This window comes from Erpetoichthys calabaricus, chromosome 13 (genome assembly GCF_900747795.2).
Source record: "Erpetoichthys calabaricus chromosome 13, fErpCal1.3, whole genome shotgun sequence".
Taxonomy (NCBI): domain Eukaryota; kingdom Metazoa; phylum Chordata; class Cladistia; order Polypteriformes; family Polypteridae; genus Erpetoichthys; species Erpetoichthys calabaricus.
Genome location: NC_041406.2, coordinates 58,287,755 through 58,301,135, shown reverse-complemented (window position 1 = coordinate 58,301,135; position 13,381 = coordinate 58,287,755). Strand labels below are relative to the sequence as shown.

At 38.7% G+C, this 13,381-nt stretch overlaps 1 protein-coding gene across 1 annotated transcript in view; it reads left to right on the top strand.

Annotated features, from left to right (window-relative positions):
* Positions 1–13,381, top strand: part of LOC114663345 (aryl hydrocarbon receptor-like) — a 206,666-nt gene that overhangs the window by 138,331 nt on the left and 54,954 nt on the right. The window contains 3 exon segments of the mRNA XM_028817017.2: positions 377–510; positions 5,364–5,390; positions 5,392–5,567. Of these exon segments, the coding sequence (XP_028672850.1) occupies positions 377–510; positions 5,364–5,390; positions 5,392–5,567 (337 nt within the window).

Below are 13,381 nucleotides of genomic sequence, written 5' to 3'. Positions count from 1 at the left end.
ACTGAGCACCTCAGGTTGAAGCAAACAGAAATGAAGTAGAATTATACTTTTATGATGTAGGAGAGGTATGTGAAAGTGAGTTCTACATGTTCATTCTAGTACAACTGTAGATCTAGGAGGGGGATTGAATGAAAAAAAAAATCTGTTCCAGACTGTTTTCTGCTTGTTTTAAAATGTTTAGCTACAGCAAATTGTTTCATGAAGAAAGATGAAGGTTAAGAAATTATGTATAATAAAACGTATTGTTGCATTTGTCCTCACTTAGATATGGTTAGGGCCAAACTGAACAAAAACGTGCACTGTATGTTTTTGGGGTTTTTTGTGGTATCCTGTTAGAAAATGTGAAATGTGCTAAACATGAGTTTTTCTGTTTTAGCTGCAGACAGTGGATTTATTCAGTCAGTAATGTACTATAACCCAGAGCAGCTTCCTCCAGAAAATTCTCCATTTTTGGAAAGAAATTTTGTCTGCAGGCTAAGATGTCTCCTGGACAACTCTTCAGGTTTTCTTGTGAGTATTGTTCTTTATATGATCAGTTTAAGTTCCCCTACAAAAATACAAAGTTGATTAACTCATCCTGTACTTTTAAATTATTTGACCATTACAGCAACAACTCCTGTTCTTATAAGATTGATTTTTTCTTAAAAAGATTATATCACATATGTTTTATAAAACTCTCAAGGATTTGTAAAATCTGATCCACACCTTTATACTGCACAAACCATTGCCAGAAAAGGTTCAAGCACACCAAAAACATTTAACACTAGAATTACCTGAGCCTACGAAAAAACCCGTAAATCCGGCCCACCTTAAATCCCCTTCGCACCTCTCCGTCAGCGTCTTTTGTCTTGTAAATGTGCCGATCAAGACAAGCAGCAAGCAGCCTACTATTCCATCCCCTCTCCGCTGTAGAACATGCACAAAGTTCTCCCAGCTCATGCCTTGATTATCTGGGAGTGAAGTGCTGGAGTTTTAGAGTGGAAATAATAGATCGTTATTTGGAACACATGCATTTTATGTGTGTTCCGTTTCTACAATAATCTATGTAAACACATTGTTAAAACAAACGTTTTTTCATATTTTAGTAATAAATTACAAAATGTAGACATAAACTATATAATGTGTGAAGCCTCAAGTCCAAAGATCAAATAAACACTTTCACAAAAGTTTCAAGGATGATACAACAGCTTCTGTGGCGTAGCGGTAAGAATTGCTGACTTGTAATCAAGAGTCCCCCGGTTCGATCCTGAATGCCTCTTGTATTTACCGTTTTCAGTAGTGAGCTGCTCTTATTGTTAATATTATACAGTAAACAAATCATTTGATTTGTGTCTGTAACAGCCAGTGTACATTTATAGGACTTGTAAAAGTTTTTTTTTTTTCCCCACTTTTATTCTCTCAGTCACGTTCACGCTCTCCATACCCCCACCCCCTTCTGATCTGACTCTAAGTAACAGCGCCAGTATAAATTCACACCCGATCTGACGAGGTTATTGGGTGTGTGTGTGTGTGTGAACTGTTAATATTTAAATCTGATGATTGCATATAGCACGGAACTGACCTCTCTCTACTATTCTTTTCTCTGCATGTCCTGGAGTACGAAAAAAAAAAAAAAACGCGGTCAGTGATTACAAGCGCAAGAAGTCATGCAAATGAATATGAAGAATGTTGTGCCGCAATGTTTTATGAAATGTACTATACAGGTCATAAAATGAATAATTCCAAATATCATATATATCTATGTCTCTGTTTTTTGTCAGTGTGGCTTTGACATCATGGCCCATAATGTGCATACTAATTCAACTCTCAATAAAACAGAATAAAGAAAATTCAACTGATGGTGAGATACGAAGGAGGCAGATTCACCAGCATTTGTGTGTTAGCTTTTATCCTTCCAGATCAGTGAATTTCCAGTTCCATTGTTTCAAAACACCACTCACATCTACAGTTATTCCCAGTTTCAGATAAAAAGGAACTGCGTCAGATCTGGGGCGGGGGGTGGGGGGTGGGTAGTTGTATCGTGATTGTGACTGAGAGAATAAAAGTTAAAAAAAAATTTAAAAAAAAAACCCTAACCTTTACAAGTCCTATAAATTTACACCAGCTGTTACAGACACAAATCAAATGCATGTTTCTATTGTATAATAACAATAAGCGCAGCTCACTACTCAAAATGGTAAATTCGCCGGGAAGCTGGTTTCGAACTCACAACCTCTAGATTATAAATCGGCAGTTCTAACCACAGCACCACAGAAGCTGTCGTATTGTACATTCACCTTTTGTGAAAGTGTTTATTTGATCTTTTGCCATCAGCCTTCACACATTATACAGTTCATGCCTACATTTTGTCATTTATTATTAATACGTGAAAAACGTTTCTGTTTTAATGATGTGTTTACATAGATTGTTGTAGACACAAAACACACATCAAATTATTTCCCCTTACAATTCTGGGTAGCACATTCCCAGATAATCAATCAAGGAAGGAACTGGAGAACTTCTTTCCCGTTCTGAGGCGATGGGGGGATGGTATAGCAGGCTGCGTGCTGCTTCGGCTTATCGACACATTTAGAAGGCAAAAGACGCTGACGGAGAGGTGCGAAGGGATTTAAGGTGGGCCGGATTTACAAGTTTTTTCGCTGGCTCTGGTAAGTCTAATGTAAATCAGTAATTACAAAGACATGGTACAATTTGAAAAAAATGATGAATATTCCATGGTATAGATGTGCCAGCACCCAAAAATCCAGAAAGAAGCATTTCACAAGTGATAACCTTGCAAAATTAAAGCAGTAGATGTTCTGGGGCTTAATTGTTTTCAGTGTGAAATCACTGGCCGGGTAACAAATTTCTTAGAAAAATGTTTTACAGTATGCACAGTGGTAAAGGGCTGTTTCAGAAAAAAATTCTGAAAAAGATTGACATTTACCATTATAATGGAACTTGCTTTTTATCCCTGGAGACAGAAAGATGGAAGATGTTTTCACACTTTTTCTGTTTAATGCATTTATTATAAAGTTGCCAAAACACATTTAATGAAATGTTTTTGTTGATTTACAACACAGAACAAAAGCATTTATGAGATAATACACCCAAATGTCCCCCAAAGCACTGAACAATCTTTGGACCAACACAAAAAGCCTGTTAATAAAATTATTGCACTTTCATTCTGTCAGCCTTTCCTTCAAGAACTGGTTAATCATTCTGAAGAACACTTGATTTTTTACCCCTTTCATTTTCTGAATCTGTTTTTTCTGAATGCCTTACCAACCACAACCTCTCAAAGAATTCACTGTCCATTATTAATTTAAAAAAGAAATAGTGGTCTCAGTGCTCCTTTAGCTATACACTCCAGATCTAGACCTTAAGAGATTTGGCTTGTTTACATATCTAACCTTTTATAAAATGAAATGTTTGAAAACTGTTCCAAAGTATGTTTTTTATCAAAGAAAAGTAGGTCATGAAATATGTTTTCCTGTTCAAGTAATTGAAGAGATTGCTGGAGTTTTTCTTCTTTATTTTTATTTATTTGGTATGCATTTGTTTGTTTGACAGCAGGGGGTAAGGTTTTGTTGTTGGTATTCTGTGTTGGCTCTTTGCCAAACATGGGCTCTCTTGTTGTGCTGGGTAGATCAAGTTTAGGCTTATTACTGCAGAGAACAGACCTGCAGAATTATTTATGCTTGTCCAGGTGGTGTCTCTGGCAGACATTAGACAAGCAGCTTTGTTCTTTCTTGACAGAAGAGACTTCTTCCTGGCAACACTTCCATAGATGACATTTCATTTCAGGGTGGTTCTTGTTGTTGATCTATGTACCACTACTCCTGAAGCAGATAGAGATATTTGTAGATCTCTGAAAGTTATTTTACAGTTACCTTTTACCTTTTTTTAATAATTGCTGTGGTAAAATTCTGGCAAGTAGAAGTAGATTGTCAGCATTGGTCTGAATTCAGAACCAGTATTTTCTTGCTGACATCTAAATGCTCAACATTCCATACTGTCCTTTTGCTGCTTCAAAATGTGAATTTACATACTAGCACAGTTCTCATACAATTTCTAAAATGCTGTGAATGCCCGCATTTTACAGTTTCAGCTGTACTGTAAAGTATTATATTCTCCTTCACTCAATTTGAATGACTGAATCTGTGTCTCATTTCAGTTCATTGACAAAGAATAGAAGCATATGCCCTTCAGACATAATATTTCTCCAGTACCCATACAAATGAGTTTTTGCCTCAAAGATGTGATCTCAGCTGGGAAAATATAACAGACATATGAAACATTTGTGTACCTTTGATAGTGAAAACAATGCAATGAAAGTATTGGCCTTAAAGAACAGGGCACAACTGCTGCAGTGCTATACCCCAGCTTTTCTTTAGTAGGTCACCATGTTTCATTGATGAAGTAAACATTTAACTTCATTGTTTTACAATCATATACAGTATTTCAGAGCAAGACCAGGTTGTTTTATCCTTGCAGTGCCAAGCAAAAAGCTAAACCTGAATTGTGAGGTCATAAAGGCCACAAATTCATCATGAAAATCTAAAATATGCTCATGTCTGCCATATATTTTCTATAATACCTGCAGCAGGTGTACTAAATAAATTCTAAAGTTATGAGGTATAATTTTGATAATTTAGTTGTAGTATCATCTTGGTTGGTTAAAATGTTGTTCACATGTAAAACCTCAGTCAAGAATATTAGCTCCCTATATAAGATTAGAAATTCTGTCAGATGAGGCCTTTATAAGGCAACAAAAAATAAAGTTCAAAGTCAAGTCAAAGTGAACTTTATTGTCATCTCAACCATATACAAGTATACAGATAGACGAAATTGCGAAGCTCAGGGTCCACAGTGTAACAACATGACGTGCAAATAATAATTTAAAAATAGAAATAAATTTAAATTTAAATTAAAACACAAACAAGACCAGACATTGCACAAAGACAAGACAAAGAAGTAGCAGCAATATTGATGTGTAAGATATGTAATATAATAAATAAATAATAGATATAGATAATACAGAAATTATCAGTGTATGATAATAGTTGTTTAAGACATGTGTAAACAATGACAGGTCAGAATGTTTCACAGCAGAAGGATAACAAGAGTGTCAAAATACTTAAAGGTCAGTATGAGATTTTCAGTTCTTTTCTACCTATTATTTGTAGTATGATGATTTTTGAAGTACTGTAAGTTTTACCTGTAAATTAGCTGACTGCTAATGCTAATATTGAAATAAATATAATTTTTGGTTATATTTGACTGTTTATTGTATTATATTCAAACATTTTAAAAGTCTTATGTTATACATATTAGCTAACCAATTTTCTTTGTCTGTTTGTATTTGTTCCTATGTTTTTTAGGCCATGAATTTTCAAGGACGTTTGAAGTTTTTTGCATGGACAAAACCGAAAGGCTAAAGATGGTTCAGTCATTCCTCCCCAGTTGGCACTATTTGCTGTTGCAACACCTCTTCAACCTCCATCTATTCTTGAAATTAGGACTAAAAACTTCATTTTCCGTACAAAACACAAACTTGACTTTACCCCTACTGGATGTGATGCAAAGTAAGTAGTTTTTTTTCCTGAAATTTTGAGCATACTGCAAGATATCTTTTAGGTAACATATTTCATGGTTTAAACATATCTTTCTGTTACATGTTGCACATTCTAGGTAGGCAAAGAATACTAGTTTGATTGTTTTCATTCATTGTTGCTATGTAATTAGCATTAGGCCAAGGTATGGGTTGAAAATGTTTTTTTCCAGTGGTTATATATCATAGTAATTGATGAGGTTTGTGTGTGTTTTCTCTTTTTTGTTATTTTTTTATTTTTCTTGTTTACAGGGATCCTCATGTCTGTGTGAGCTTTCTTTCCGGCACTCTGATGTTCCCCACACATCCCATAAAGACATGCATGCTAGGTTGACTGGTGGTTCCAAATTGGTGCTAGTGCATGTGTGTGTGTGCGTGTTTGTGTGTGTTAGTGGGCCCTGTGATTACTGTTTTTTTCTTTATGTTTTTACAAGAAAAAACAAATATTGCAAAACAAATAATTTAGTATGTGCTAAAGCATTTACATTTTTCATGTTGTCACATGTAAATAATCCCTGCTAGAAAAACTTTTCAACTCATTTTACTTTTTATTATTTTGACATGTACAGCACCTTATTATATGTAAAAAAGCATGACTGCTTACGTATGTGCTGTAGAGGAACAAATAGCAAAACATTGCTAGCTCTGTGAGATCATTTACTGCTTAGAGCAGACACACACACAAATACATGTACTGTTTTTTTCATTAACATATTATAGATAAATGTGAAAGTTACAACGAAAACTATTGTCAGGGTGATCTTCTTTTTTTTTTTTTAATTTCAAAAGTTGTAGCTTTTAATTTATTATACTAAAATCTTTTTGGTTTGGTTTAGTCACATTGCCGTGTGCTAGAATCTGGTTGAAATTCTATTATTATTATTATTATTATTGTTGTTGTATTGTCACTAGTCTTAGATATTTACTGCTCATCTCCAAATGTACACTATGTGTATAAGGTACAGAAAATAGTTTATACATATCAAGCAGAACTTTTAAGGTTATTTCATACATATTTTTGATCACACTCTCATCTTTTTGACTTACACCTGTAAGCATCTAAAGGCATGTTTTTACCTTAACTATGTTAAATTTCCACTTATTTCTTTTATAAAACTTTTACGTTTACTATTTCTCTTTGTACTTAGTTTCTCTTAGTAGTCTTGCATCCATCCATTTTCCAACCCGCTGAATCCGAACACAGGCTCACGGGGGTCTGCTGGAGCCAATCCCAGCCAACACAGGGCACAAGGCAGGAACCAATCCCGGGCAAGGTGCCAACCCACCGCAGCTTTAGTAGTCTTTGCATTTCAAAAGCCAAGCCTATTGTGAAAAAGCCATATAGAAAAATGAATTAAATTGAATTGAACCAAACTACTATGTTAGCATTTTTACATCTTCAGATATGGCATTAACTTGACATACTATATTCAAATGGAATAAACAAATGCTTTTCTGTTTCAATACATTTCACAGTACTGTGGCATTAACATAACTCCTGTGAGTGGTATTTAAAAAAAATATCAACAAAGGAAAATAATGTTCCTTTTGAAAAGCATTAATAGAAGTTGGGTAAATGTGAGAATACAACATTTACATTTTACATTTCTAGTCATGTGCAATATTTGGAATTGTACGTAGGCTTGGACAGGAATTGCTTTTATTATCAGGAATAGTTTAGCAGTGTGTAAATCGCTCAGCAAAACAGAATTTAATTTATAGTAAAGTAGTTAATCAAATGAAAACTTACTTTACAGTCTAAATCAAAACCTCTTTGCTGTTTAATGAAGATACACTTGTGAAAAAGTAAATACACCCTTTATATGGTTTTATTAATCAGGATATACCCATCTAGTTGTAACCGTTCTCCACTACACGTGCCATACTGCTGCACCCTGGACTTGAATCTGGTTAATCCTTGAAGCTTCTATCTTGTGATTTATAAAGTGCCACATACACCACCATGAAGGAGTAGCGCAACTCCAATGAATTCCTTTTTTTTGTTTTTGATGTTTTATTAACAGGTGTAAGTAAATGGACATTTGGTGGCACTGTTGCCCACCTTTTTCTTAACAGACAGCACGCAGGACAACGAGATAAAATCACCAGGAAGTAGTTTTATTTTCTTCCTCCTTGTAATGTGCATTCAAAGCAACACAGCCACAATAAACACAATTGAATCAAAACAGAAACACAATTCTTCTCTCCACTGCACCTCCCAGCAAGCGAGCCAGTCTCCACCAGTCCTTTATATAGTTCTTGACCCAGAAGTGCTCCTATTCTTCTTCCCACGTGACTTGCCCGCACTTCTGGGTCAGATGGAGAACCCCAAGTCTTTAATCAGCCCAGAAGTACTATGGGGCTCCCGTCCTCATGACTTCCAAGCACTTCCGGGCTGCAAGGGAAGCATGACTCCCCAGGTCCTTTCATTGCTTCCCCTGGCGGCACCCATGGTACCCAACAGGGCTGAGAAACCGGACTCCAAGTCCCAGGATGCCCTGTGGGAAACCGGTGCACCGCTGCACTCCAGGGGAGCTGCCATCTAGCATTTTGTAGGAGGCAGTGTCCTGAAAAAGCTGCCTTCCCCCATGCTTCCACTTCAGGGGCGTTCTGGCCAGGTTGAGCTGCCGGCAGTCCATCACATTGCCCCACCCTCGGCTGAGCATCATAGGGCAAAGCGGCCTGCCCTTCTCCAGGAGGGACTGTCTGCAAATGCTGGACCGTGGCTTTTTCCTGAAAAACAAGAACAGGAGAACAACGGGGAGATATTGCGCCATTGTCTCTTTTTAATGACCTCCCTGGTTCTCCCTGGACACTTTCTCCATAAGTGACCCGGCCGACGGCATTCATAACGCCTCCCTAATGTTAGTATCCTGTGGGTTTGGAAGCAGGCTGGAAATGCCTGCCTTGCCCCTCGGCCAGCTGAGGGTGGACTATCTCCCCGCCCACGTGAAGAGCATCCTCCAGATGCACACGAACTCTCAGCTCCATACTCTGCCTTGTTAGGAGATCCCTGCATTTTCCCGGGGTTCTCCTTTTCTCTCTGGGGTTTGATCACAGTTTGGGGGTCTCTATGAATAAGAGAGAGACCCTTTACTGTCTGCTCCCCTTTAGATTTAGGCGAGACCGGCGCCAATGTCTTAAGGGTTGGGACATCCCAGAAGTCAGCACTACCCCGCTGCTCCGACTCCCCCGCTCCTTCCACCGGACACTCGGTCATCAGCCCTTTTTCAATTGTGGGACACAAGGTTACTTGAAAACCGATACTGATAAATCATACTGCCCCTTCATTCTGCATCCCGGTTTCATGTACAGTACTGGTAGAACACACCTGTACCACCGAATCTGTCATCTGAGGAATCTCCCGTCCGAAGCGGCATAAATACTTGGCCGTCACTTCCAACTCCTCGATGATCTGGTTATTGCCCACCATTTTCCCAACAGACCGTACGCAGGACATGGGATAAAATCACCAGGAAGTAGTTTTATTTTCTTCCTCCTTGTAATGTGCCTTCAAAGCACCACAGCCACAATAAACACAATTAAACCAAAACAGAAACACAATTCTTCTCTCCACTACACCTCCCAGCAAGCTCCGTCACACTCCTCCCAACTCCGGCTTGCTTGCTGGGTCTCCACCAGACCTTCATATAGTTTTTGACCCAGAAGTGCTCCCACTCTTCCTCCCAAGTGTCAGATGGAGTCTTTAATCAGCCCGGAAATACTATGGGCCTCCTGTCCTCATGACTTCCAAGTACTTCCGGGCTGCAAGGAAGCATGACTCCCCAGGTCCTTTCATAGCTCCCCCTGGCGGCACCCACGGTACCCAACAGGGCTGAGAAACCAGACTCCAAGTCCCAGGATGCCCTGCGGGAATCCGGGGCACCGCTGCACTCCAGGGGAGCTGCCATCTAGCGTTTTGGGGGAGGCAGTGTCCTGAAAAAGCTGTCTTCGCCAATCCTTCCACTTCAGGGGTGTCCCGGCCGGGTTGAGCTGCCGGCAGTCCATCACACAGGCTAAATTGAAATGTTAAAACAGAGAAAATTTTAAAAAATGACTGTTGAAGCTGTACTGATACAATTCCTCCTATTAATAAAAAACATGTGGAAAGGCTCACATTAACACAATGATAAAATTAATAGAAAATCATTCAAAACATTTCAAAGCAACAATTTTACACTGTAAAGATCATATTACCATTACTGTCACATACAAAAAAAATTAACTCAAGCAATTTAAAATAATTGAATTAATTCTACTGTACAGAGAATAACAGCTTGCTTCCAACCTCTCATAGTAACACAACTAATACTGGGAGAGGCTAACACTGATGATGTAACATTAATACAATAAACGGAGTAGGGAAATACAACAGGAACACAACAGGAAAACATACAACATGATGAATGTTATCAGGATTTGATGAAGCTCCAAATAACTAAACTTAGTATTTTAGACACCTTTTACATAGTCCCCCATTAGTTCTGAAAAGCAAACCAGACCTCAGGTGACAAACAACACAGCTTTTTCTTTTACAGCTCTTTAATTCCACAAAAAAATAAGAGTATACAGAAGCCTTGTATGTATAATTCAGCTGTCATCATCATTGTGTTCTTTTTCTTTCCACTTTTCCTGGAGAGGTTTACAGTAGCAACTTACTGAGCTGAGCTGAATGGGCACTTTCTCCAGACACTCCCAGGACAGAATGTTATAATTCCTGCAGCATGCACTATGCCTTTTACACCTTCCTGGGACATCACCAGGGAGCATTCTGTCTCCCATTAGCAGACCACCTCAGCTGGCTTCTCTTGATCCACAGAGGCAATGGTTTTACCCTTATTTCCTTTCATATGTAAAACTCCTCATGAGAGAGTTGGCCCTGCAACCATACACATGAACCATTATTCCATTGTTTAATTCAGTATGCATAATTTGTGACCCTAAGTGAAGATGAGAATTGACTAGTGCAGCAAGAGCTTCATTCAAGGACTTAGCTCTTGCTTCACAACCACAGTCTGACACAATGTTAATAAAACTGCTGTTGTAATGATGATACATTCGTCAGTCTCACTGTGACATCTATACTTACTCATGTGCAAGGCCCCAGGGTATTTGCATTCCACCAACTGGTGTAGCTGCAAGCAAGGAACCCTCTATATGCAAGAAACGTGCCAGTCTTTGTTGGAAGTGAGCAATGACGTCAGGTTTAGAGGTGGTTATTGTCATTCCTGCAATATCACAGTTGGCAGCCGACAGTTTCAGTACACACCAAAGGTTACAGTCTGATGAAACTCAGAGGAAAATATTTTCAATCAGCAGAGATGCAACCCTTACATTCATAAACAGAAGAGGAGATAAATTGCACCTTTGGTGAACTCCATCATGCATATTGGAAAGTGTTTTCACTTAATTCTTTTTAATCACTGTAGCAACATATCCCTTCATGCATGAAAGTGCACCACTCACACCATAATGTAAAGAATGAGGGTCAGGCAAGAATAAAACAGACTTGTACATAATAAGTAAAAGCACATCCATAATTCAATAGAACCATCATTACCAGTGGTAATTTGAAGTAATCATTTTAAGAGTTTTGGTCTCGTACATCATATTTGTGTTAAAGTAGAGTCATACCCCTAGCAAAATGGATATGAAGCCTCCTAAAAGTACCCTTGAAGGAGGTCAGAGACTTCATTGTCTAGCCCAGAAGAGTAACTCGGTCCATCTAAGTCAAAATTATGATCCATAGGCATCCAGCCTTGCAGGTCCCAAACAAGGAGAGCTGGCAAAATAACACAAAAATGTCACAAAATAAAGCCAGAGCCTCACAAGAAGAAGGATTACTGTAAGCCTCCGGCTTGTTCACAGAATGGCAAAGAATCTATATAAATTAGGATTTTTTAAACAAAAATTGCCAGTTGGCCAGTTGAGAGAGAATGTTGCAACATCCTAGGGTACATTCCTTCTTAGCACCCTTGCCAAGATAGACTTCACCACAGCCTGAAATTGTTTTAAAAAGTTACATCATGATTGATTGGCTGTTCAGCAACCTTACAACTTGTTGGTAGAAACTGTGAATCTGCTAGTAAGGGTGCCAGTGACCATATGCTGTTTGCCAGAAAGGAAAAGTGGGAAAAACAATTGTGCAGGAGGGCAGAGGTTTTTAATTATACTGTTTGCCTTTCTAAGACAGTGAGTGTTGTATATGCCCTGCAAAAAAGGCAACTTGGTGCTTTTAATATTCTGTACTGCCTTCATCACCTTCTGCAGTGTTGTATGATCTTATGCCAAGCAGGTGCTATAAAACGATGTGCAGTTCCTACTGAGGATGGACTCTACTGTACACTTGTAAAGGTTCTTGACAGGTGACAGAGAAATGTGAGCTATCTTCAGACATGTAAGGAAGTGGAGGCTGTGGTGAGCCTTTTTTGCAAGAGCTGAAATGTGTTGTGCCCGCTTCAGTTTGCCAGTGATAACAATAATTCCAAGGAATTTAAAACTGCTTACATTTCCTCAAGTAGTGTGATCTGCCTTCTGTTTTCTGAAGTCAAAGATCAGCCCCTTGGTTTTGCTAATATTAAGGGTGAAAATTTTCTCCTGGCAAACTGACTTCTGAAAACCAGGCATCATTGTTTCTTAGTAACATTACAGTAATCCCTCCTCCATTGCGGGGGTTGCATTCCAGAACCCCCCGCGAAAGGGTGAAAATCCGCGAAGTAGAAACCATATGTTTATATGGTTATTTTTATATTGTCATGCTTGGGTCACAGATTTGCACAGAAACACAGGAGGTTGTAGAGAGACAGGAGCTTTACTCAAACACTGCAAACAAACATTTATCTCTTTTTCAAAAGTTTAAACTGTGCTCCATGACAAGACAGAGATGACAGTTCCATCTCACAATTAAAAGAATGCAAACATATCTTCCTCTTCAAAGGAGTGCGCGTCAGGAGCACAGAATGTCAGAAAGAGAGAGAAAAAGCAAACAAATCAATAGGGCTGTTTGGCTTTTAAGTATGCAAAGCACTGCGGCACAAAGCTGTTGAAGGCGGCAGCTCACACCCCCTCCGTCAGGAGCAGAGAAAGAGAGAGAGACAGATAAAAACAAACAATCAAAAATCAATACGTGCTCTTCAAGCTTTTAAGTATGTGAAGCACCGTGCAGCATGTCGCTTCACGAAGCAGCTGCACAGAAGGGAGCAACATGAAGATAATCTTTCAGCATTTTTAGACGAGCGTCTGTATCGTCTAGGTGTGCGAACAGCCCCCCTGCTCAATCCACCTACGTCAGGATCAGAGAATGTCAGTGCAAGAGAGAGAGTAAAGTAAGTTGGGTAGCTTCTCCACCATCTGCCAATAGCGTCCCTTGTATGAAATCAACTGGGCAAACCAACTGAGGAAGCATGTACAAGAAATTAAAAGACCCATTGTCCGCAGAAATCCGCGAACCAGCAAAAAAATCCGCGATATATATTTAAATATGCTTATATATAAAATCCGCGATAGAGTGAAGCCGCGAAAGGCGAAGTGCGATACAGTGAGGGATTACTGTATATGCAATTAATCACAGTCACTGATACCAATCAATCCATAAATACACAGGGAGAGCATGGAAACACCATGCAGATCCTGGCAATGTGAGGCAGGAATTTCAGCTCTGCACTACCACTCTGCCCATGTTAAAACTTCTGCACTAAACTTAGTTAACTTTAACCGGATTAAAATTAAGTGTATACCTATAACTTTTGTTCAGTACTTTTTTGATTGCAATAAATGTCACTAGACAAA